A 26,409-nucleotide genomic window follows, 5' to 3' on the forward strand; every position below is an offset into this window, starting at 1 on the left:
CTATGAAGGAAGGGGTTTGAGGCTATGGGTGGGGATTTGGGCAATTGAGGCAAGTACACAAAGAAAAGTAGGTCAGAGGCCTTTTGTGCATCAGCACATCAAGGCCTATTGGCTTTGGCATTTCTTTGGCATTTCTTGCAGACCACGAGTCTTGCCCTGTGTTCTGAGTGACTGAAGGCTGCACTGTATATTCAATTCAGGTTTGGTTCCGTGCCATTCTGTTAATTAGTCGAAGTAAGGAATGCCGAATATGTGGAAAGAAAGAGAAACAGGGGCACACTCCTGTCACAACATTGTCTAGTTATTCCAAGCCTGAAAAATTGTCTACTTGCCCTGTTTTGTTACGCAGTTAATCACGGACTGCGGGACTCAGAAAAGATTTATGTTTTGGCTTGAATGAAAGATGTGGACAGCATTTCCAACAACTTTAAAAGAGTTCAGTCCATGGAAGCAATCACCCGTCACTTATGTGTCTGCCTGCGTCGAGAAGAGAAGCCTTTTACATCTGCCACAAGCCCAAAGTCAGGTTGAAAGAAAATATTATGAGGGCACCGACTGTCTCATCTCCAATGGGGACAAGGGCTTAGCTCAGTGGGGCGGCGGGTTAGCTCAGGGTGTGCTCGTCAGCTGGGGAGGCGGAGTTGTTTAACGGGTGGTGGTTTGCATTTACATCTAAACGCCTGTCATCTTGGGCGAGGATTACAGTGGTAATGGGGTGGGCTGCAGCACATCACGCGCCAAGGACGCATTGTCTACAGACGTTCGACTCAGAACAATAAAGTTCTAATCCCCAGTTGAGCTTATTGCGTGAGCTTGTGCACATTACCTTATCCCTCTGGGCGCGTCTCTCAAACTTCATTATGCAAATGTGTGTGCACAGATCATGCAACTACGTTTTCAGGACCCTTCTGAGGTGTGTGGATTCCCACAGTCGTCGTAACACCTCAGGGTGATAAAGAGGATGTCCCAGAGAGGGGGCTAATGTCAGAGGAAGGGGCAATGCAAATGTTGTGTACACCGACAATGTTGCACATTAGTCTGTATTTCCAAGAATGTGTAATGAATATGCTACTTACCAGTATGCATCTGTTCTTGGCATGTAGGGCTGCTAACATTCATATCTTTTGCATTAGATCGCCGCCTAGTGTTGGGTCCGGATGATCGCACATTGTTGTCCTGGAAGAGTCTTCGAAGTATCCTGAGATAGGTGGCTCCTCCCCTGGACTACAGTGCGCATGGGCATCGGCTCCATCCCCAGATTGTTTTTAGCCATTGTGGCAGAGATGGAGTACAAAGTGTAAAGGATGTCCATGCTAATGATTGAATGCAAGAGTATGTCTGCAGCTGCGACAGGCACCGGGGAGGAGGGTGGGCGATATGAATGTTAGCAGCCCTACATGCCAAGAACAGATGCATACGGGTAAGTAGCATATTCAGTTCGAGGCATGTGGGCTGCTAAATTCATATCTTTTGCATAGAATATATAGCAGTCCCTCCATTAGCGGCGGTTGCCCGTGCCAGCTGCAGAAACCTGAAAAAGTGTCTTGAGAACAGCCTGCCCAACAGCTGCTTGCTGTTTGGAATGCACATCAACATAGTAGTGTTTTGTAAAGGTATGTGGTGTAACCCATGTGGCTGCTCTACAAATGTCCTCTAAAGGAATGTTCCCCAGGAAAGCCATGGATGCTCCCAATTTGCGTGTGGAGTGCGCCCTTGGGGGTATTGTTAAGGTGCGTTTAGCCTTTTGGTAGCAGATTTGGATGCACTTAACAATCCATCTGGCTATTCCTGCCTTGGAAATAGGGTTGCCCTTGTGCTGTGGCGAGAAGGCAACAAAAAGTTGTTTTGTTTTTCTAAAGTGTTGTGTCCTGTCAATATAGTACATCAACGCCCTCCTAACGTCCAAAGTATGGAGCATTCTTTCCGCCACCGTTTGTGGGTTTTGGAAGAATGCAGGCAAGTCAATAGTTTGGTTGAGATGAAACTGTGACACCACCTTCGGAAGGAATTTGGGGTTAGTACGTAGTACCACCCTATTTGGATGAATTTGTATGAATGGCTCTTGGATTGTGAGCGCTTGCAGCTCACTGACACGTCTCAGTGAAGTGATAGCAATAAGGAAAGCCACTTTCCATGTTAGGAACTGGAGTTCACACGAGTGTAGTGGCTCAAAAGGTGGTCCCATCAGCCTGGTGAAGACCACATTGAGATTCCACACCGGGGCTGGCGGTGTTCTTGGGGGAATGACTCGTTTCAGACCTTCAAGGAAGGCCTTAATGGCAGGCACTCTGAAGACAGAGAGATGCTGCCTGTTCTGAAGATAAGCTGCTATGGCGGATAGATGTATCCGAATGGAAGTGTACGCTAGATTGCATTTGTAAAGATGTAACAGATAGCAAATGATGTTAGGGATAGATGCATCTAGCGGGTTTATGTTATTGGCTGTACAGTGAAGGACGAAACGCTTCCATTTCGCAGCATAGCATGCTCTGGTAGTCGGCTTCCTTGCCTCCTTGATGATGTCCATGCATTCTGGAGGTAGGTGAAGGTAGCCAAACTCTAGGACTTCAGGAGCCAGATCGCCAGGTTGAGCTGTTGCGGATCTGGATGCTGAATGTCTCCATGGTTCTGCGTCAAAAGCCTGGGCGTTAGGCGCAGCCTTTGATGCGGCACCACCGAGAGCTCCAGAAACGTGGTGTACCATGCTTGGCGTGCCCACGTTGGAGCAACTAGGATGAGTGTCAGCGAGTGCTGCCGTAGTTTTCTTGCCACCAGCGGTATCAGAGGTGCTGGTGGAAAAGCGTACGCAAATTTGCCTGACCAGTTCATCCATATCGCATTTCCCTGCGACTGTGGGTGAGGGAACCTGGCGGCAAAGTTTTGGCATTTTGCGTTTTCGTTTGTGGCAAACAGGTCTATCTCTGGATGACCCCACTGCTGGAAGTACGGGAGGAGTACTGATGGATGTAACTCCCACTCGTGCATTTGATGGCTGTATCTGCTGAGCGGATACGCCATCTGATTGTCCTTGCCCGGGAGGTGTTCTGCCATGAGGAAAATGTTCCTCTGAATGGCCCACTTCCACATGCTCTGAGCCAGATGAGACAGCTGCGGCGAGTGGGTGCCTCCCTGCTTTTGAATGTAGTACATCGCCGTCATGTTGTCCGTCCGGACTAACACTACCTTGTTGCACAGATGTACATTGAAGGACTTGAGCGCCATGAAGATTGCCATCAGTTCTAGATAGTTGATGTGCATCTTCTGTTGCTGCGTCGTCCATAGTCCCTGCACAGTGTAAGTGAGCAGATGAGCTCCCCATCCCTGGAGAGATGCGTCCGTTGTCAGGGTAATTTGTGGCACTGGCTCTTGGAACAGTCGGCCCTTGCAAAGGTTGTGTGGAGTCCACCAATGCAGAGAGTTGTACGCCCGACTGGTAACCAACACTAGGTCTGTCAATTGTCCCTGAGCCTGTGTCCACTGATTTGCTAAGCACTCCTGGAGCGGACGCATATGTAACCTTGCGTGGGGGACTATGAAGATGCAGGAGGCCATCATGCCAATCAACTGCATGAATACTCTCGCTGGAAGCGAGTGTTGTGGTCTGAACTTTTGGATCAGAGACTGCATGCTGTCTATCCTGACCTTGTTTGGCTGAGCCATGGCTGTGAGGGTATTTATCGTCGCGCCCAGAAACTGCCGCACATGTGCTGGTTGAAGGTGCGACTTTGGGTAGTTCAGCGAGAAGCCTAGATTGTGCAGGAGGTGAATGGTAGTTAACATGTCCGCGGCGCACTGCTGTTCCGACTTGGCTTGAACAAGCCAGTCGTCTAGGTAGGGGTAGACATGGATGTTCTGCCTCCTGAGGTGCGCCGCTACCGTCGCCAGACACTTGGTAAATACTCTTGGGGCGGTGGTCACTCCGAAAGGTAGGACTTTGAACTGATAATGCCTGCCTTGGATAGTGAACCTGAGATATTTTCTGTGGGACGGGTGAAGTGGTATGTGGAAATAAGCATCCTTGAGGTCTAAGGTTGCTAAGAAGTCCCCTTGGTTCAGTAAGGGAAGAATCTGTTGCAGTGTAAGCATATGGAAATGTTCTGATAGTATATACAGGTTGAGGGGACGCAGATCTAGAATGGGTCTGAGAGATCCGTCCTTCTTTGGAATAAGGAAGTACAGGGAATAGACCCCTGTGCCTTCCTCCTCCACTGGCACGAGCTCGATTGCGCCTTTTTGCAGCATCACCACTACCTCTTGCTGCAATAAGTGCAAGTGCTCTGCGGACATAGGCCGTTGCCTTGGTGGAATGTTGGGTGGAGTGGACTTTAACTCTAGACAATAACCGTACTGGACAAGTTGTCGTGCCCACCTGTCTGTGGTGATGTTTGTCCAGACTGGCAGGAACTGCTGGAGTCTCCCCCCGACAGGTGTTAAATGGTCGGGGGGCAGTGACAGAGAGTCACTGTTTGTTGGGGGCAGAGGAACGGGTGTTGTTTTTTCCTCTGCCACGTCCTCTGGGGCTGTTTCCTCGATAACCCCCTTTATTCTGCTTGGGGTACGAGGACTGTGCTCCACCTCTAGTGAACTGAGATTGTTGACCCATCTGTCCTCGGGTGACTCCACGTGCACCTGAGCGACGAAAAGTGTTGCCCCGGAATTGTTGTGACTGAAGGGCCCCCATAGACTTAGCTGTTTCGTTGTCTTTCTTAATCTTTTCGAGGGTGGTGTCAACATCAGGACCAAACAGTCTATCAGGATTGACGGGCTGGTTGAGTATGGTCGTTTGAATGTCTGGTTTAAACCCTGATATGCGTAGCCACGCTTGTCGTCTGAGCATGACGCTAGTGTTAATAGCCCTAGCTGCTGTGTCTGCGGCATCAAGTGCACACTTTATGGCTGCGTTGGAGATGAGTTTTCCCTCTTCTATAAGCAGTTTTGTACCCTCTTGAAACTGCGGAGGCAGGTGTTGCAAAACTTGCTCTAGGGTGTCATAATGCGCCCTATCATAACGTGCCAATAGCGCCTGTGTGTTTGCAATACGCCAGAAATTGGCAGCCTGCGCAGCTACCCTTTTACCCCCTGCCTCAAGCACTTTAGACTCCTTGTCTGGGGGAGGAGCTTCACCCGTTGTCTGGGAGTTGGCCCGTTTGCGGGCATTTGCGACCACAAGAGAGTCTAGTGGCAACTGGCCCCGAATGTATGCAGGGTCTACAGGTGCCGGTTTGTATTTCTTTTCGATGCAGGGTCTACAGGTGCCGGTTTGTATTTCTTTTCGATGCGTGGATTGACCACCCTTGCCCTGGTAGGCTCTTTAAAGATTTCCGCAGCATGCTTAAGGACACCTTTGAGCATAGGAAGTGTCTTGACTGTCCTTTCAGAGACAGAAAAAGTGTCAAACAGAAAATCTTCTTCCACTGAGTCAGCATGCATGTCCACATCATGATTAGCAGCTGCCCGTTCAATGAGTGCATGAAATCCTGCAGAGTCTTCTGTGGGGGATGCACGTGCACTGAAGGGCTGTGGGTCTTGTCCCACATTCTGGATTCCCTGGTCACCCATGTCGTCATAGGGATCCTGTTGTGCATCGGGGTCATTGATGGGGAAAGAGTACTGGTCCATATTCCTCTCCCTCAGAGTGGTCGGGGGAAGGGGTTGGACTCCTTCTAGGAGGAGGCTGGATAGGCTCAATCAAGGCTGGGGCGTCCTGCACAGGCCTTTTCTTCTTCAGTGGAATAATATAGGAGTCTACTGGTTGGGAAGTGATTTTCCTTTTGGAAAGGCTCAACTTGCCCGTGTCAGCGTCGATGAAATGCTCAGAATCGTCTCCTGAGTCGAGATGTCGACCTAATAGTCCAGTAGACGTGGACGAGTCCGATGTCTTTGGCGCCGTCTTTGGCGCAAAGGCCTTTGGTGCCTCCTTTGGCGGCAGAATGAAGAGAAGTTTTCCTGAAGGCTTTGCCGGCATGTCCATCGGCTTCTGGGGCGACGGCGTTGGAGCCAACGTCGCAGAGTCTTTATCCCGAATTCTTTGGAGTGAAGTGGCGATGAGGGATGCGTCACTCACAGCGGCACTTGGCGCCGACGAGGAGGCCTTCACTTTGCCTCCGGTTTCGACGGTTAGTAGGCCCTTCGGAGTTTTAGCCGTCGATGCTGCAGCTGTAGACACAGAGTCCTTGGACCGATGTGTTGAGCCTCCGCTCTTTGATCCATGTGATTTTGCAGCCTCCGTCGGTACCGTAGTCTTGTCACCTACTTTTGTGGACTTCGACGGCGTTGCCCCGGTCGAACCGGCCCGGGCGACCTTCTTAGAGGATGCCTCCTCCGCAGACGGCTTCGGCACTGTCGAATCGACAGGTTTCTTCGACTTCTGTTGACCGGAGGTCGAGGGAGTCGATGAGGTAGCAGGCTTCGGCGTTTTTGCTGGAGCGACCGCCATCTTAGGTGCACTCGAATCCGTTAGTTTCGGTTTCGTTTTCGGGTCGGCCATTTTAGGCGTTGTCGATACCGATGGGTTCAGTTTCGGTTTCGATACGGGCTGCGTAGCAAGTATGTCCGTGGCCGGGCCTGAAGGCGGGGCCGTGGCTTGCGGTGCAGGGTCGTGGGTAAGGCCGAGTGGCGATCCCGTGACCCGAGCCTGATCTTCGTAACGTTCGGGGCATAGCTCATCCCCTGAGCTATCTTCCGCGGCCCCATAAACTTCTTCGACGTCCCCTACCTCGTCGACGTATTCAAGGCCTTGATCTACGACCCCGTCGTCGTCTTCTGGATCTGCCTCGACCTCCGTCGCGGGCGGTGAGATTTCAAGATGATGGCTTAGGCCCTCGTCTTCCTGCTCGCCGAAGATGTTGTCTGGAGCCGGGGCTGCTTGCCTGGCCTCAAGGCGCACCGCGCGCCGGAGCTTGAGCGTCTTCTTCGACCTGAATCTGGAGCAGGCCATGCAATTGTCCTCGTTATGGTCTGGCGACAAACATTTGTTGCAGACCGGGTGCACGTCGATATGTGGATATTTGGACCCACAGACGGGACAGTATTTAAACGGGCTCCGCTCCATGCTGAAAAGTTTCGGTCGTGTTGCGATGAGGAGGCCCCGATGTCCGAAGAGTAACTCGACTCCGCAGATTCCGACTCGAGAGACGGAAGAACTCGAGACCGTACGCAAACAATACCGACGTAAAGAAACGAAGGCCTTTTGGCCTTAAAGAAGCTATTTTTCTCGGTTCCGACAGAGACGTCGAGACCGCATCCGAACCCAATGGCGGAAAAAAACAATCTGGGGATGGAGCCGATGCCCATGCGCACTGTAGTCCAGGGGAGGAGCCACCTATCTCAGGATACTTCGAAGACTCTTCCAGGACAACAATGTGCGATCATCCGGACCCAACACTAGGCGGCGATCTAATGCAAAAGATATGAATTTAGCAGCCCACATGCCTCGAACATAAATCCCCCCGCCCCCCACGTATCTCCACTCACAAACCTGCACCAAAGTCCATAAGCTTTTGCTGTATTCCGTCCAACCCCGCCCATTTTACGGGTGTTGTTGAGGTGAGGGAGTATTCGCTGGGAAAATTATTTTGTTTGTGAAGAAAAAACACATAACTGACATATCAAAGCAGTCCAAACTCTAGCACCGTGACGATATTACATAAATCAGCCAGTCTGCCTTCATTTTCTCAGAGAGAATAGTCATGCCAGGGAGAAGAGCGACAAATACTTTCTTCAAACGAGCACACCTGGGGATTGAATATGTTTAACACACAAAAGCCTGTGCTCCTCACAAAGCTTCATATCCTCCAAAATTAGAATTGCTTAGAAACATACTATGTCCGCGCGGAGTACATCATAATAAAACTAAAACTACATGGGTGTGGATGGGGCAAAACAGTATTGTGTGATGCTCACTCAGCTGAATAGAAGCACAAGTTACTACTTGTGTAACGATATATCTGTAAGAGACATTAGTTAGTGATAGATTCCTTACCTTAGAATACTCCCCAGGCGTCAGACTTGATCCGGAAAGTTTTTGCTTAGCAGAACACCTGCGCGTCGGTAGGTGTAGTCTGGCAGCTCCGCGTCCGTCGCTAGCGTAGTGAGCGCCAAGATGATGTCACAGAGACTACTTAGGCGCCACCCATGCACGCGGACGTCAGTTCTATACACGACCTTTAGAGCCGAAACGCAGAGCCATGCAAGAAACCTGACATTTGGTGCATAAATTAGGGCCCTAAAAGGGGATGACCTTAACCCTAGTAATCAGTTCGCAGAACTGTGAGGATGGGTGGGGCGGTAAGGAATCTATCATCACTAATTTCTCTTACAGATATATAGTTACAAAAGTAGTAACTTGTGCATCTGAAAGAGACACGTTAGTGATCGATTCCTTACCTTAGAATTGATACCCCAGCAATACCAACCCAGGTGGTGGGTCTGCAAACAAAATTAAACCAGGAAGTCACAGATAACCGAACGGTCACAGAAGCTGTCTCTCCGGACTTGACTGTCAAGGCAGTAGTGCTTGGTAAACGTGTGCAGCGAGGCCCATGAAGCTGCCTGACAAATGTCTTGCAAGGGAACACTGCGTCCCAAGGCAGTAGTGGTTGCAGTTGCTCTGGTCGAATGGGCACGCAGCCCTACAGGAGGCTCCTTTTTGGCCAAGGAGTAACATGCTTTGATGCACAGAACGACCCAGCGGGAAATGGTCAGTTTGTGCACAGCCCGACCTTATTTGGCGCCCACGTAGCCAACAAAGAGCTGACCATCCACCCGGAACGGTTTTGTATGCTGCAGATAGAAGGCAAGCGCACGTTTTGGGTCCAGACGGTGGAGCCTCTCACCTTCCCTGGAAGGAGGCGGAAAGAAGGAGGGAAAAGTGATGGTCTGCTCGATGTGGAAAGGCGTGACAACCACTGGCAAGAAAGAAGGACGGGTCCTCAAAGCCACCTTGTCCGGATGAACAGAAAGGAAAGGAGGTTTAGAATAAAGAGCCTGGAGCTCACTCACTCTTCTGGCAGAGGTGAGAGCCACCAGGAAAGCCGTCTGTAGAGTAAGAAGATGTAAAGGACAGTAATGAAGGGGCTCAAAAGGAGCGCACATCAGAAAGGTCAAGACAAGATTTAAGTCCCATTGAGGCATTATGAAAGGCATGTGAGGAAACGTGTGTGTAATGCCTTTGAGAAAGCGGTTAATAACCGGAGACTTAAAAAGAGAAGGCTGACCAGGAAGCCTCAGGAAGGCGGAAATAGCAGAAAGATAGCCTTTGATAGTGCCCAGACCAGAGCCCTGCTGGGCCAAAGATAGGAGAAACAGAAGGACCTCAGAAAGAGGGGCTGAAAGGGGATCTACAGCCTTTGCTGTGCACCATACCACAAATTTGTTCCATCGGCAGGCGTATACAGTTTTAGTGGAGGAACGCCGGGCTGCCAGAATGACATTACAGACTTCAGGATGCAGGTCGAAAGCCATCAACTGTCGCCGCTCAATCCCCACGCATGGAGGTGGAGGCTGGACAGGTTCGGTGGAGGACCGTCCCCTGCTGATGCGACAGAAGATCCTCCAGAAGAGGCAGACTCTTCAAGCCCAGTCCGGAGCCACAAGAATAACTTTAGCCCGGCCATGCCAGATCTTCTTCAGCACTCTGGGCAGAAGTGGTATAGGCAGAAAAGCGTACAGTAGACCGCAGCTCAACTCGAGACTCGAGACGAAAAGCGTCTCGGAGCAAGTGCCGCCTTGGAAATTCCAACGTGCAGAACTGATAACATTGCGCGTTCTCTTCGGTAGCGAATAGCTCTAACCAAGGCTCTCCCCACTGCAGAAAGAGACCTTTCACCACGTCCAAATTCAGACGCCATTTGTGATCCATCAAGCACCGGCGGCTGAGTTCGTCCACCCTGGCGTTCAAAGAACCTGCCAGGTGTTGAACCACCAAGGTAATGCCTTGATGTTCCAGCCATGTCCAGAGGCGCAGAGCTTTCTGCCAGAATCCAGGACCCCACCCCGCCCTGTTTGTTGCAATACCACATGGCGGTGGTGTTGTCCGTGAGCACCTGCACTACTCTTCTCCGGACAGAGGGAAGGACTGCCTTCAGTGCAAGTCAGATCGACCGCAGCTCTAGAAGGTTGATATGGAGCCGGGACTCTGCTGGAGAACAGAGGCCTCTGATCTCCGCCTCTCCCAAGTGGCCTACCCATCCCAGGAAGGACGCATCCGTCACTACTGGGTGCTCAGGTTGGGGAAGGGAGAGGGATCTGCCCTTGACCCAATCGCGATTCGTGAACCACCACTGCAGATGTTGTGTAGTACCCTCTGAGATCAGGACATGATCGGACAGGTTGCCCTGATGCTGTGCCCGCTGGGACTTCAGGTCCCACTGCAGAGCACGCATATGCCATCTGGCATGTCGCACTAGCAGGATGCAGGAGGCCATCAGGCCCAGGAGCCGGCGGGTCATCCTGATGGAAACCCGGGATAGAGGCTGAACGAACGGAATCATAGCTGAATATCCCAGACTCGCTGCTCGGGAGGATAAACCGAAACTGCGTCGAGTCCAGAACCGCTCCGATGAAGGGGAGCTTCTGAGAGGGACTCAAGTGCGACTTCGGCACGTTGAGGGAGAACCCCAGCAAGTGCAGGAGGTCGTCCGTAGTCTAAAGTTGGTTGACGATTGCCTGGGGTGAGCCCGCCTTCAACAACCAGTCGTTGAGGCAGGGGTAGACTGACACCCCTGACCTGCGCAGATGAGCTGCGATCACCATCACTTTTGTGAAAACCCGAGGGGCGCTGGAAAAGCCGAAGGGGAGCACGGTAAACTGAAAATGCTCCTGGCCTACCGTGAACCGCAGGTAACGCCGGTGGGCCGGCAGGACGGGGATGTGAAAATATGCGTCCTGCAAGTCCAATGCCACCATCCAGTCTCCAGGGTCGAGAGCAGTCAAGACCTGAGCCAGGGTGAGCATCTTGAGCTTCTCCTTCCAGAGGAAGCGATTCACGTCCCGGAGGTTCAAGATAGGACGCAGAACTCCTTTGTCTTTCTTGGGGACCAGAAAGTAGTGGAAATAGCAACCACTCCCTACTTCTTGCCCAGGAACGTACTCGATGGCCCCCTTGGCAAAGAGGGCTGCGACTCCCTGTTAGAGAAGAGCCAAATACCCCGACATGCGGTGGCACTGAGGTGGTATGGCCGGAAGGGAGGACAGAAAGAGAAGTGCGTAACCTTGGCTTATCTGCCGCACCCACTTGTTTAATGTAATTTCGTGCCAGTGGTGGAGGTGGTGTCGGATTCTCCCACCCACTGGCATGGGGTGCTCCCTGAAACTCGGATTAGGAAGGTCCAGAGGCGGAAGCAGCGGGGGTGGAAGTGGACTGGCCCGCAGGCTGGTTACCAGACCCGCCCTTGCAGGAATCCACGGCTGCGTCTGTGCTGAGGATGGTTCTGCACAGGCTTGCTGGAAGAGCGTGCCTGGGTGCCCCTGCCCTGGCCACGAAAGGAACAAAACCCAGGCGTGGAATGGTTCTTTGTAGAAAGGCCCAAGGACTTGGCCGTCGCCCGCGAGTTTTTAAAGCGCTCCAGGGCACTGTCAGTCTTGTCGCCATAGAGGCGGGAGCCATCAAAGGGCATGTCCATGAGCAAGCCCTGGACATCGGGCGAGAACCCGGTAGACCGCAACCAGGCATGGCGCCGAAACGCCAGTCGTGGAAATTGCTCTGCCCAAGGAATCAGCCGTTTCCAGACATCACCTGATGGTACACTTCGTCGCATCCTTGCCTTCTGCAATCGCTTGGAAAAGGACAGCCTGGACCTCCTCAGAGCACTGAGGCAGGACCTCTGCTACCAAATCCTACACTGCGTGGGAGTAACAGCACAATACCTGAAAAGGCAGTCCATGGCAGCAAGAAACTCTTGCATCTGTTCGGGTGTCTCCGACGGACCCGGGTATGGCGAGTAGGCTGCGAGACTCCCAGACTCGAGGAGCCGCAGGGGCAGAGCCCCTGTCCCCCTCCGAGGAGCGAGGGGGGAACGTCGGAGAGTGAACACGCTTCTTAGACTTCTTTTTATGGCGTCACTTACCGGAATCTGAAGGTGAAGACTTAGAGCCCGAAGAGCGACGGCTTCGGTCCCCCACGAACGCCCGCCGTCGGTCAGAGGAGTGCCGGACCTCCAGCAACTTCCGGCATCGCTCCTGCAAGGCAGTCGGGCCATGGCTCGACAGTCCCGAGAGTCATGGTTGGGCTCCAGGAAGTAGAGGCAGACATCGTGGGGGTCCGCCACCAACATATAACAGCAGCACGACCAACAAGACTTAAAGCTGGGCATCCCTACGTGCACCAGGAGACAAGAGAGGGAGACAAAAGTCTCAAAAAGGAGTAAAAAAATGACTGAGGCACGTGCTCAATTCGGATCTGCGCTTTCGGCGCAGAAAAAGAAAGAACTGACGTCTGCGCGCACGAGTGGCGCCTGAGTAGTCTCCGTGACGTCATCTCGGCGCTCACGACGCCAGTGACGGACATGGAGCCACAAGATGCAACCTACCGACGCGCAGGGGTACTGCCAAGCAAAAACTTTCCGGATCCAGTCTGACGCCTGGAGATTATTCGAAGGTAAGGAATATATCACTAACGTGTCTCTTTCAGATTGCAGCTGCAGCCTCCTGCGAGTCGTGAGCGCGCATGACAAGCGCGAGCCCATGCTTTGTTCTCATTTAAGATGAACAAAGATGACGTCAGGCTGTCCACATGTGCGTGCATTTGCATACGATTGAATATGTGCACGCGTACCGAGGGACAAAAAGTTCACACGCATGTAGATAGCCAGACGCCATCTTTGTCCCTCCGTACGTGTGCATGTTGAATCGATTACAAGAAGCCCTCGCAAACGCCAGGCGAGACCTAAAAAACCATCTATGAGGAGGGACAAAACCTGCAAAATAATACAAAGTCAAGAGAAGTGACTCCCATCCCTGGCCAAGGGACAGAGCGCCCAGGTAGAGGAGCAGCACATGCCGCCAGTCCTGATCAATCCTCAAATGGTCATCAAGACCCTCAAGAGTATGAGGAACGATGGGGCCCCCGGGCCTAATGGGATACCTGCCCCGGTTTTAAAACTGCCCCAGATTTTTGGGCAGCAATCTTAACTCCTCTTTACAACCACACCCTCTCGTCAGTCAAGACCCCAGATTCCTGGATGGGCCCTATATGGGTCCCCATTTTTAAAAAGGACGATTGTTCAAAGCCATCAAACTACAGGCTCATCACCCTTCTTGATCTCAAAGCAAAGAGCCCTAAATGTGCTGAATTGTTTTATTAACAACAACTTCCTGACAGCCAACCAGGGGAAGACCAAGGTAATCATCTTTGGGAGCTACCATCTTAAAAGGAAAGCACAGTGGCTACTGAGAGACTTGCAAATCAGCACAGTGGCTTCATACAACTACCTGGGGGTCTAGCTCTGAGGAACGGGCCAAGGCGAACGTCCATCAGAAACATCAGACCTCCAAGGCCAACAATGTTACGCACTGGTTATAACAACTTAGCCAACACCGGATAGGCCCTTCTGCCGGACCAATACGGACTGTCCCAAAAGTGAAATTGCTCCCAGCCATGGCCATCCCAGGGTCACTGGACGCCTTCATAAACTCAGCCCAAGCCAAAGCATATAAATCAGTGCTCCTCATCCCGAGGTCAGCCAGGAAATTAAGGCTGAGATTGGAGCTAGGACTCGTGAAGCCAGACTTGACATGTCAGGGGGATCTCAAAGTCACATCTAAGGGCTCCAGCCGACTTCTTAAGACTACAATCGAGATTTACTTTTGAGGAGACAGGCTCGGCCTGGCACAGAGGCTTTGGCAAAGCTATCACTATACTGAAGATTGACGAAGCAAGTCTACAGTCATCAGCAAATCCCATTGAATGCTTGGAAAAAAAGTGATAAATAGACAAGTGCGCGAAATATCTTTTGATCAAGACACAAATTCTCTCCGCTCAAGCGCCGACATACATAACCGCTTTGAAAACCAATCCGAAGAACAGTCCACTCCACCCACCTCCGAACCAAAACAGCTCTCCCACAACCTTTGTGCCTGGAACCCCATCACCACTGAAGACACCATACGCCTGATGAACTCCATCCACTCAGGTTCACCAACCGACCCTTGTCCCCACCACATTTTCAACAAAGCAGACTCCATCATCGCACCCCATCTCCGCGATGTCATCAACTGTTCCCTCAACTCCGCTACCTTCCCGGAAAGCTGGAAACATGCCGAACTCAGCGCCCTTCTGAAGAAACCCACAGCAGACCCCTCTGAACTTAAGAACTACCGCCCCATCTCACTCCTCCCATTCCCTGCCAAAGTCATTGAGAAAGCCGTCAACAGTCAGCTCGCCGCCTTCCTTGAATCCAACAATTCCCTCGACCCCTCACAGTCCGGCTTCCGAGCCAAACACAGCACCGAAACCGCCCTCATCGCAGCTACAGATGACATCCGAACGCTTCTGGACAACGGAGAAACAGTCGCCCTCATCCTACTCGACCTCTCCGCCGCCTTCGACACAGTCTGTCATAGCACCCTCATACAACGCCTCAGCAATGTCGGAATACAAGGAACAGCTTTAGACTGGATCATCTCGTTCCTCGCCGGAAGAACCCAGAGAGTACGCCTCCCCCCATCAAATCTGAGGCCACGGAAGTCATCTGCGGGGTATCACAAGGATCATCACTTAGTCCCACCCTCTTCAACGTTTACATGAGTCCCCTCGCATCCATCGCGCGGCAACACAACCTCAACATCATCTCCTACGCAGACGACACCCAGTTGATCCTCTCCCTCACCAAAGACCCAAACACCGCCAAAACTAATCTACACGATGGAATGAAAGAAGTAGCTGAATGGATGAAGAACAGCCGTCTAAAACTTAACTCAGACAAAACTGAAGTCCTCATCTTAGGTTCATCCCCCTCATCTTGGGACGACTCATAGTGGCCACCGGCCCTGGGTAAAGCACCCATACCTACAGACCACGCACGTAACCTGGGCTTCATCCTGGACTCCTCCCTCTCGATGACCAGACAAGCCAACGCTGTCTCATCTTCATGCTTCAACATCCTACGCATGCTCAAAAAAATCTTCCGTTGGATCCCCGCCGAAACAAGAAAGACAGTCAGCCACGCACTGGTCACTAGCCGACTGGATTATGGAAATACCCTTTACGCCGGAACCACTGCCAAACTACAGAAAAAACTCCAACGCATCCTAAACGCCTCAGCCAGACTCATACTGGACATCCCTCGTCAAGCTCACATTTCCGGTCACCTGAAAGACCTCCACTGGCTCCCCGTCAACAAGAGAATAACGTTCCGTCTCCTCACCCACGCGCACAAGGCCCTCTACGACCTAGGACCTGAATGCCTCAACACAAGACTGTCCTTCTACACACCCACCCGCCAACTACGATCATCCAATCAATCCCTCGCCGCAATTCCACGCATCCACAGATCCACCATGGGAGGAAGATCCTTCTCCTACCTAGCGGCCAAAACCTGGAATTCTCTCCCCACTCACCTCCGCCTTACACAGAACCACCTCTCCTTCAGAAAGCAGCTAAAAACCTGGCTTTTCGATAAATAACCCTCCCTCAAGCGCCTTGAGACCCTCTGGGTGAGTAGCGCGCTATATAAATTCTTGAACTTGAACTTGAACCTTGATCCATTGAACAACTCTTACATGACAGGAAAAGCCCAACCCTACCCAAGCGATGCCCTCACACCACAAGCCCGAAGCAAAATATTCTTTATGATACTAACCACCCTTGCTGATTTTAACCCAGATGTGCTCCTACATGAGGGAATCTTGGTTGCACCTCCTATTCTGCTACCCCAACCTTCACAACGAACGTCGGTGGCTCCTGTACCCGATCTGTACTGACAACAAAATAAAGACTAGCAGCGAAGAGTCACTCTTGTGCCTTCTAAAACAAAAACTATGACTTTAGCAAGACTGGGGAAATTCACGCATCAGATCAAGGTTGACTTAAATGCCGCAAATGAACGCAATCAAATTCTGGCGATGGTTGCGTCAAACCCTGCGGAAGCAAGCAGACTGGTCCCCGATAAGCACTGAGGAACTTGGCCCCCCTTTTATTAGCCCTATCAAGAATGCACTTTTTTAAAAGTTTCTAATGATGTGTTTTTAGTAGAATGACTTTTACAGAATATTGGGGACTACACAAATTTGTGCAAGGGCACACAGAAATTGCATTGTGCCCACTTTGCTATTTTTTATAAATTGGTATGGATCGCCTTAAGTCATGTGTGTCATTTATTGATCATTGTTTGTATTTGCAAATGTCTTGCACTCCTTTGTGTTAAGCCTAAGGCTGCTCTACCACACTAACCCCTAACAGAGCCCTTTCGGACTGCAAAGCTAGCACCTGTCCACTTATAAGAAAACCCCTGGACTCTCTGCACTGTATATCGGATTTTTGATATATCACATAAATATCCAGCTTTCTACAGATACAGAATATTCAGTATTGCTGCTCCTCATACTAGAACCGCTTTGAAGGTCATGAAGTTATCCACTGTGACACCCGGGAACGAGGAGAATCAGTTTGAGTAGAAATCGTAACCAAACAAGATCGACTAGAAGTTCTGGATCTCTGGCTGAAATGATGTACTTCTGGGGGGATCTTAATCTTCCTTGAGTATTCTTATGAAGTATACTCAGTACCATGCAGGATGATTGGGGAGCAGGCTGAGGTTGTACTGACCGCTGGAGCTGGCTATTAGAAATGTGTTGGTTATATTGTGATATTGTGAAATAAGTACCTAAACAATGTATATACGTTGATACTTCATGAGTTGGTGAATAGATAATTTAGTACTCTGAATATGAATTCTCAGGGAGTTTCACATTTCAGTTTCTTAATCCACTCATTTTTATTTGATTTTAATTGAAGAGTTTTATAAAGTGCTGGCTAGACCCGGAGGTATCAGAGAGCTTTACATGAGGACAAGTGAGTTACAGCTCAGAGATTGATGCAATCTATGTTGGAAATGGAGTCCGTGCTTTGACACTGAAGAATAAGATTGAGAGAGGTACCTAGACGTCAAATCTCTCAATGGCGGCCATGTTGCCACTGTACTGTCTGACATAGGACATGAAAGATTTTCATTTTTACGGATTTGAATCTTCTCAGGGGAATGTCTCTTCTTAAATCTCTCTATCCCAGAGCCAGCAGAAAAGTTCAATAATAGGTCTTCCTCCTCCATGACTGTAAGAACTTCCTGTAAAGGAATATTGGCGCCTTCACTGATCTTCCTACAGACTATGGAGTCTGTTTTTCTGCTTGACCTCAAGTGTTCTTCTGGCAGCTTCAGGGCAGTCCCAAGCTACATTGCCCTACTTTTCCATTAGTTTTCCTTTTGAAAAAGGTTTATGAAATACTTTCATTTCACAATCTTTATGTCACTTACTTTAAAATAATTTGATTTCTTTTATTAAAGACAAAAGGTAAAAATAGAAGGTATTAAGGCTGCAAAACCTTTTATTTGATTTTTCAATTGGGCTTTTAGGGTGCTCAAGGCACCTTGGATGTTAGCCGGACAATTCATAGCTTAGGACCATGAATGAATGAATAACATTTATTTGTGGTTACTCAAAACTATTCAAATAGAGCAACAAATTACAGGTAATCATTATTGTTAAAAAAGAAACTTAAAATGGGAGCGACATAAAACATAGTTAAAAATGTAAAATTCATTAGACCATTAGTGCTTGCCCACAATTCTTGCCTGGTCTCGCTCATAAGGGCTAGATTGTCTCTGAGATGTGGGGGTTCGCCATCTGGGCCAATGTCCTAGCTATGAGAGTCCATCAATTTCCGGCGTGTCTCTTGAATGAATTTACTGAACGTAGCCATGTCTTTCACTGTTTCCATTGTGAATAGATGCTAAACGGCCTCCTTTATAGATCTGATACAGTGTTTGAGTAAGGTTGGCTTTAGATAGAGGTTACGCTCAGAGGACAACGCTGGGCAACAGAATAAAATGTGTGCAAAGCTCTCATATTTGTATTTACATAGCCGGCACTTCGAGTGCTTTATCAAAGATGACCCCAAGGGGTAGAGATCTTTAAGGGGGAGAGGATGTAATCTAAGCGCTAAAATCCTATTTAACGCCTATTTCCCCACCGCCTGGGTGAGATGGAGTTTGGAGTTCCGTTCTGTGTGAGGGAGTTTTAAGGACTCGTGAAAGCCTCTTGATTCCAAAGATTCCAGATCCGAGGTGCGCGAGCAGAGGCGAACCTGTTTTTTTATCGTGTTTTTAATAGCAGGGTACTTTATTGATTCAGGGTCCCAGTTTTCCACTGCGAGCTGCAGAGCATCTTTGGCGACGCAGAGGCTATTTGACCACGGATTATCTGGTTCCAGGAAAATACTTTTTATAAAAAATGTCAGAGTGTTTTCTCTTGCCAAGTGGCAAGGAAGAAGTATTTGCTCATTGCGGCCAACTCTTTATATTTTTGTTGGGTTAGGTCGAACTCCAGCCGCACTAAAATGTTTCTGGTGCGAGCGGGAAGATGAAATAACTTTTTATATGCTGAGCAGTGGATTTTTTCTAGTGTGCTTGATAATTTACCAGGGAAGGCTCGTTGTGCGTAGTTCAGTGAAGGTATTAGCTTTGCCCTTAGTACTCTTCGAATTGCTGTTGTTGTAGGGCTATGTAAGGTGGCATGCAGTTTGCTTAGGGCATATGTAATGCTTTTCCCTTTTGCCCGAATTTTATCAAGATGTACTCCTGGGCGCCCTGTCTCGCTAAGGCAAACTCCCAGGTAGTTTTAATTTTGTGCGCAGTCCAAAGACAACTTTCCTATCCTCCATTTTGTCTGGTTTTTTTTCGGGTAGGGCCCAAAGATTATTATTTTTGATTAGGATGGATTTACAATCAGTTTGTTCTTTGCATTGTAATTGTGCAGGGAAGTTAGTGCCTTTTGTAGGCCGATTTTAGTGTGATCTAAAAGCACCAAATCGTCAGCATATTGCAATAGGCGCCAGGACGCTCCTTCGCTGGAGCAGCTGTGCGCGTAATAAATGCTCATAACATAACATAACATAGTTGTATCTTCGTATGACCGAGCCGTGGTGTTGCTAATGATGCTCCAATCAGAGCTTTGCCCAGGTCTGCGGTGTATAAGTTAAACAGCATCAGAGCTATCACACAGCCTTGCTTCAGTCCGGTCTGTGTCAATTTTCTCCGTGGCTGCCGTATTTGATAGTTTGATTCTAACCCAGGTGTATGAATATAGCGATTGAATGGCTTTTAATAAGAGGGGGTCGATGTTCCAACTTTCCAATTTCTGCCAGAGGATCGAGCGGTCCACGCCATCAAATGCCGCTGTGTAATCAATAAAGCAAGCAAAGATCGGGAGGGTTTTTCGGGCCATGGCCTTCTGTGCAAGATATGAGAGCACTATGATATTGTCCACTGTAGAGGCACCTGGTCTAAACCCTGTTTGGTAGAATGGTAGGAGGCCCTCCTTGCTGACCCACTTTGAGAGGTCCAGTAGCAGGGTGCTTGCATAAACCTTACCTTAAATATCGAGCAGGGCAATCATTCGGTAGTTTTGTGTGTTGGATTTCAACCCTTTCTTATAAATGGGGTGAAGTAGTGATCCTCTCCACGAGTCGGGGACATTCCCCATCAGTAGACATTCGGCGTATAGCCTAGTCAGCTTGTCAGTCCAGAAGTCTGTGTCTTGCCTGAAGAGAGCCCCTGGCAGGCCGTTAAGTCCTGGCACCCCATTAGGTCTGATTTTTAAAAAAAAATGTAACTGTCTTTTTGTCAGATAGTGTTGGCTGCTTTACATTTTTTGTGGGATTAGTAGAGTAGGTTAATTGAGTCAATATATCCAGGTCTGTATTTAATGGAGTGATACTGCCTTCCTCATTATAAAATGTTTTGACATGGGCTACCCAGGTGTCAGAATCGATTGAATTCTCCCTCGGATTGCCTCCTTGGTTTAAGGTGTTAAGATAGTGCCAGAATTCTTGCGTTTTGCTAGGACTCAGTAGACCAAAAATCTTTAGCCATTTCGCCTCGATGTGACCCCGTTTTCCAGAGCTGAGCCAGTTTTCAGGTAAGCCCTTCTTTTGTTCTTAATTGTCTCGCACTTTCTTTGATTGAGGAGATGTGTCCAAGATTATGCATGGAGCGTGTATGGGTTTTGTTGGTTATTCCTCCTTGTAGATGTAAAACTAGTTTGTGAGCCAACTGGTCCCATTCTCCTATTTTGCCCCTTTTTGTTTCGTTTAGTTGCCAGTCTGCCCACACTTTTTTCCATTCTTCGAACTTGTTAGTAGGCACCATGCCCCATTTGATCCTCCTCATCAGGGTAAACAGTTCAGCGCCATCTGATGAACCTACACATTTTACCGTAAAGTGGTTATCTGCTGTGAAGTTTAAGTTAATTATTAGTGCAGCATGGTCACTTTCCTTGCGTTGTTTAACTTTGTAGTTTGTCATTAACCTCTATAGCTGACTGCTTACTAGGATATAGTCAATGGTGGTATGATTGTTATATGTAGGCGGACATAGGGTTCCTGGAGTATCCCTTAAGAATAAAGAGTGGGCTGATGACAGCTGATAAGAAAGCATAAGTGTATTAAAGGCCTCTGAGGCTAAAGAGTTCTTTCTTTCAGTTGACCTGACCCCAATATTGTGGGTGTTAAAGTCCCCAAGTATTATTGATTCCATTTGTGCAAATTGTAAGTGAAGATTTTCTATATGGCATATTAAGTGGGAAAGTTTATCCTTGGCTCTCGGGCCATGCGGGTTATAGTAAGCGTTGATTAACAATATTGTTAGTGGGCCCATGGCTGTTGAAAAGCCGTTCAGGATGCCTGCCATGTACATATTTGAATATGTTTTTATTTCACTGTATTGTATTTTCCGAGAGAGCCTAATGTAAATTGAAATGCCTCCTGACGGTCTGCCGAAGATGTTCTCCTTGACAGCTGGTAGGTGGTAGTCCGCAAATCCTCTAAGTGAAACTGGTAGCTTGCTTAATCTCCACTACGGCCCCTCGTGGCGGGATGCCTGGCTTTCACCCTGTGGACACCCTGCCGGGGTTTCTCACAGGGGAATACAGGTCGGGTTCCCTAAGCAAGCGCCAGGATGCCCTTTGGGTGACAGGTTTGCGCTATATAAGTACACCTACATTTACATTTAATGGCCCATGTTTCTTGAAAACACATTATATCCACTCCTTTGTGGAACCGTGGTGTTGTGTCTTGTAGTAGTTTTCTAATCCCTGCTACGTTCCAGGACATAATGGTCACGCCCTGTCTGACGATTTTCTCAATTTTATTCATGGCTGGTAGCTCCACCTGCCGATGTATGAGCTGTTCTTAGTTGCGTAGGGGCAGGAGTTAGGAGTTATGATTTAAGGCCCTTGGCACCCAAGACCAGTCTTCACTAAAAGTGTTTTGTATTGAGCAGCACCGGGTACCTTTGCCCGGGTTTGTCGGGACTTTAATTATGCCATCACTTGATAGAATTGTATTTATATCACTATTAGTCCCTTGAAGGATGGACCGTGTTTTTGTAAGAGGCTGCGATAGCTCCAACATTGGGGGCTTCCTTAGTGTATCCAGGGTCTGTGGGGCGTTTAATTGCTTCAAGTGGCAATGTTTCAGTGGCATGGGATATTTTACCGCCGCCCGACTCGTGATCTTTATGCCCCAGTCTTCTAGTTGATTTTGGTTTCTTTTCAAAGCGCTAGCCATGTCTGGGTTGGAGAAGAGCAGTTCTGTAGTTTCGTTAGTGTCGCCTGGTCCTTGAGTAAGGAAGGACACACTTTCGATGTCTGTTTCTATAGTTTCCGGACCTGGAATATTAGCGCAGAGATTTAATATGTTACTGCGATTTAGTATGTCCCACTTACCCTGAGAAACATATTCCGGATAGAGATATAATTTCAGGTCGTCCTGTGTAAAGGGAGTCAGATTCTTATTTGTTGCCACTATCTGCGATTCTAGAGCATTTGGGTCGTTTAAGAGTTTCAAAGCCAAAGCATCAACATTGCCCTCTGCATAATTTGTGCTGGCTTGAATCAGTTGCTCTGTGTTATCCAGCTTTACTAGCTCGGGCAGTGCTTTCCTCGTTCCATGTGTTACACTCTTAATATCCCCTTCGGCCTGAGGGGTGGTTAGTTACTTCTGTTATGGTGCTAATCGTGCTGCCAAAGGCTTCATTGACCATTTTCGTCAGCGAGGGGCTCCCCGGATGGGATTCATAGCTTAGGACCAGTGTTCAGGATCCTGGGGAGACGAATGAAAAGCTTTTAAGAAATATCTTGTCCACTCGGATTACAGGAAGTCTGAGCCTACTGCTCATAGAAATGTTGGGTGATTGTACACGCTAAACATTTGGTAATATAACTACTAAAAGAGCCTTCCTTAAGCAATTCAGAGCCTAGTAACTATCATGTTTCAACTACTGCTGCCCAGCAAGCATTTTAGTATTATTGAGTTTCTTTGCACATCTGCTCCTCTGTACCCTACTAAACTAGGTTCTGGCTAAATCATGGAGTCAATTGACCAATTGGTGGCTTTTGATACCTTCTAATAGAGAAGATAGTTCTGCATTTAACTGAAGAGCTTCTTTGTTACCTAATCAGACTGAGTGGGTTGCCTTACCAATTTCCATTTCAAGCCACTAAAACAAGGAGTTTGTCACTGCTTATCTCAAAGCCCAATGTTGTTCAACATCAGCTCGTTTATTTAAAAGGACTTGTTGAGTCTTTCATTTTTTTCTCCACTGTAGTTATTTTTACAGTCAGATGATTTTAAACTAAACTCTTTAATCAGCACATGCATTGAAGATGTGAATTGGTAGATTCAAAATAAGTTTTCTTAAACTAAATAGCAATACAGCAGAAATTCTAGTGTTCAGCGATAATCTCAGGACCTTGGACCTCTCGTTGGGTGTCCTTGGCCATATACCAGCTCCTACCAATTGAGTTTCTAACATCTAAGGGCAACTTGAAGCAAAAGTAATCTTTCGAGATCATATTAAAAGCATGACTAAATTATGCCACTTTCACGCTGTACCTTGAATAAAATTATTCAGCTTCGTCCTGAGCACATGAAGAATACACCTCGTAAGCAAAACATTTTTATACATTTATTCATGGAATTTCTACAGAGCGAATACCCCAAAGGAGTCCAGGAACACTAAATCTTATCGCCGTTGACTGCTACAATGGCAACTGCATTATTTGTTGGTACAGGTTCCGTTCAGCGACCACAAAATGCTGCTGCCAAATTAATAACTGGTATTAGCTGGAGTAGTGATACAGTGCTTACTCTAAAATGGTTTCTCTGGCTGCCTTTCTCACAAGTAGTTTTGAGCAATATGTCCCCTTTCAACCATTAATCGAAAACAAAGCTGTTAAAAGTTTATTTCCACAGGCAGTTTACATAAGTTGTCATACTATTGCAGTTTAGGCAACCACGTTACGGATCTCCATTTCAGTTTCTTTTCAGACAGTACAGAACTCTTTGGCCTTCTAAAATGGCAGTTTGCTCCATAAATGCAGAACGCAGCTTTTGTAGATTTAGTTGTATGCTTCAAGTTGATACTGTTTGCATGCTATGCTTGTGAGGCAGTCAACGCCCAGATGCCCATTTGATAGTAGTAGGCTTAATAAATGAAGGACTAAAATAAGGAGAAAACTAACTCACATACTAGATAGAGTCTGTGCCTTCTGTGCTCATAAGCTGCTGAAAAAGGAGGTCTGTTTAGTAGTAGTGGGCAGGCGTTTTTTACATAACCTCTTAAACCCTGCATTCACAATAGTTATAATGGTCTTACCTTCAATGGCCTGTTCAATTCCTTTAAGGCGGGCATAGGCTGTGTTTATATCCAATGTAAAGTTGTCTAGTTGTTCCTGAGAACGTTGTCTAAACTCCATTTCCTGATCAGATAATTTCTCAAACAAATCCTGAAAAAATTTAAACAAATCAAACATTTCAGTTAACAATTTAACATTACAAGAGTAATAAAATATGTTGGCCTCAACACAACAACCTCCTTTCCTCCCATTAGCTACAAAATCTATTCAGAAGCATCCAAGTACTTCCAGGTAACCTGCCCTAAATAGAATATAATTTGCATTACGCAAAGATAAAGTTGACAAGAAGAGGTCACGTACCTTTTGTCTTGGTTTTGCATTATAGAAATCTTCTTTGAAGTTATAAACACTTAAACAATACCCTACTGTGTGTACAGACACCAGAACACCCTTTTGCACTGCTTTCTTCCATGGAAACAGCATCCTAGAACGTCTATGTCCATGAATTAATATGCAGACCTAAACGATGGTGGCCTAACAGAGGCCTCATTATTTCATGCATGTTAAAAATAACTCTTCCGATTATACTCCTAGAACTGCATTGCAACATTCAGATACAAAGAAATGCCCTTTCAGTATAGAATATGAAAGTAAAAAAAAAAAAGAAAACATTGAACACAGTTAAAATAAAACTTTAAGAACCTGGAATGCACGCCTTTTCCCAGAATGCACATATATATATGTATATATATTTTTGTATTTTGCGCATCAAGGGTTCCTCGTAACAAGGAAAACACCACACTCCAGCAGGGTATGGTATTTCAAGGAAAGTGCAAATAAACACCATAGACCACTACTAACGCGTTTCAACCGAAACTCGGTCTTGCTCACGGTATGCGAGTCCTTCATCACTTTCTTGTTTATAAAGGCTCCCATACATGCCAATTAGGAGGCATTCCGGGATACTTAGTTCCAAATAATTGTTACCAATTTTCCAAATAAAAAGAAGAAAGGAGTGATTATTTACATGTGTTAGCTGATTCAAATTCAAGTCAATATTTATGTCCAATTGATTCCATCTCAATTAGCATTTTTTCATTTTACACAATATTTCGAACTTTGACAATGCATGAAACAATTTCTTTTATGGCGATCTATAAAGCGATTTCATAGGCAGTTATATTGTTGCATTCTTTGGTGCCAAATGCATTGTGATTTGTTGACTACATTCTCATTAGTCCACGAGTTTATACAGAGCTCAGTGCTCACTTGATAATTCATTGTTCTTTGTAGGTTGTTATAAGACCGTCCATTATTTACAATATTTACATATATGCTTCATCTCTTTTCTTGCTAAGTGCATCTCGTTATTTGTTTCATGTCATTTGATATTCGTCATAAATTGTATAAAGCTCAATTTTCTTTTTCTTTTCATCTTGGAATCATCATTATTTACAATATTTACATGTTATTGTCCCCCTTCTGGTATTCTACAGATGACTACGCAATTCTTCGTCCCCATTAATCCCAAATGGTGTATTTGTTTTGAACCTTATAATCATACGTGATTCCAGTCTACGTATTTAAGAGTTCTGTTGCATCCTCTTTCGTTCTTGGGTACAGTTACCAAACCAAAATATTTGATATCCCTCCTGTTCTTTTCTTCATGGGTTTTCAGGTGTTTCACGATTGCATAGTTTGTGTCTTCGTTTTGAATGGCACGCAGATGGTCCAGTATTCTCTTTTTTAAGGGGCAAATGGTACTGCCAATGTACCAGAGCCCGCAGTGGCAAACAATTACATAGACCACATATGTAGATTCACACGTTATTCTTTCTGTGATCTTAAATGTTCTTCCCATGTAATCTTTTGCTTCTTTCATGTGTATCCCACTCTTGCATGCTTTGCATTTGTTGCAATGCACAAATCCAGTTGGTTGGTTTGCTAACCAATTTGGACTCACTGATTTTGATGATGTCAAATGGCTGTTCACCAATTTATCTTTTAGGGAGGGTGCCTTTCGATAGAAGATACTTGGTTGTTCACCTATTTTTTTGTCCTATATCTGGATGTTTCCTCAGCATGTTCCAATGTGTGCTTAGGATATTTATTATTCCATAGTTTTCCTTGCTGTATGTCAGCACCATGCGAATTGTTTGATCTTCAGGTTTTTTCTCCTTTCTTTCTAGAGTTCTCGCTCTTTGCACCGATCTTGCTCTATCCTTTCCCAGTTTGAAGTCTTTCTCTTTATATCCTCTCGATTGGAACAGAGTTCTAGTTTCCAAAAAGGTTTTTTCCAATTGATCATCATCCAAACAATTTAGTCTCATCCGAAGAAACTCCCCATAGGGGATGCTTTTCTTCAGTTGTGGAGGATGAAATCTGGACCCACGTAGGATACTATTCGTCAAAGTTGGTTTCTTGTATACTTTTGTTTTTAGTTCATCATTCTCAATGTATACAGTAACATCTAAGAATTTAATTTCTTTACTGCTAATGGTATATGTAAATTGTAGGCCAGTATCATGGTTGTTCAAAATCTTCATATATTCGATGAATTCC

The 26,409-nt window shown here is 47.2% G+C and overlaps 1 protein-coding gene across 2 annotated transcripts in view; it reads right to left on the reverse strand.

Annotated features, from left to right (window-relative positions):
* IMMT (inner membrane mitochondrial protein) overlaps positions 1-26,409 on the reverse strand; it is a 442,904-nt gene that overhangs the window by 39,443 nt on the left and 377,052 nt on the right. For both annotated transcript variants that reach the window (XM_078678663.1, XM_078678664.1), the window contains one exon: positions 23,868-23,997. In XM_078678663.1, the coding sequence (XP_078534789.1) occupies positions 23,868-23,997 (130 nt within the window). The remainder of the gene's footprint in view (positions 1-23,867; positions 23,998-26,409) is intronic.

The sequence above is a fragment of the Lissotriton helveticus genome, chromosome 2_2 (genome assembly GCF_964261635.1).
Source record: "Lissotriton helveticus chromosome 2_2, aLisHel1.1, whole genome shotgun sequence".
NCBI classification, from domain to species: domain Eukaryota; kingdom Metazoa; phylum Chordata; class Amphibia; order Caudata; family Salamandridae; genus Lissotriton; species Lissotriton helveticus.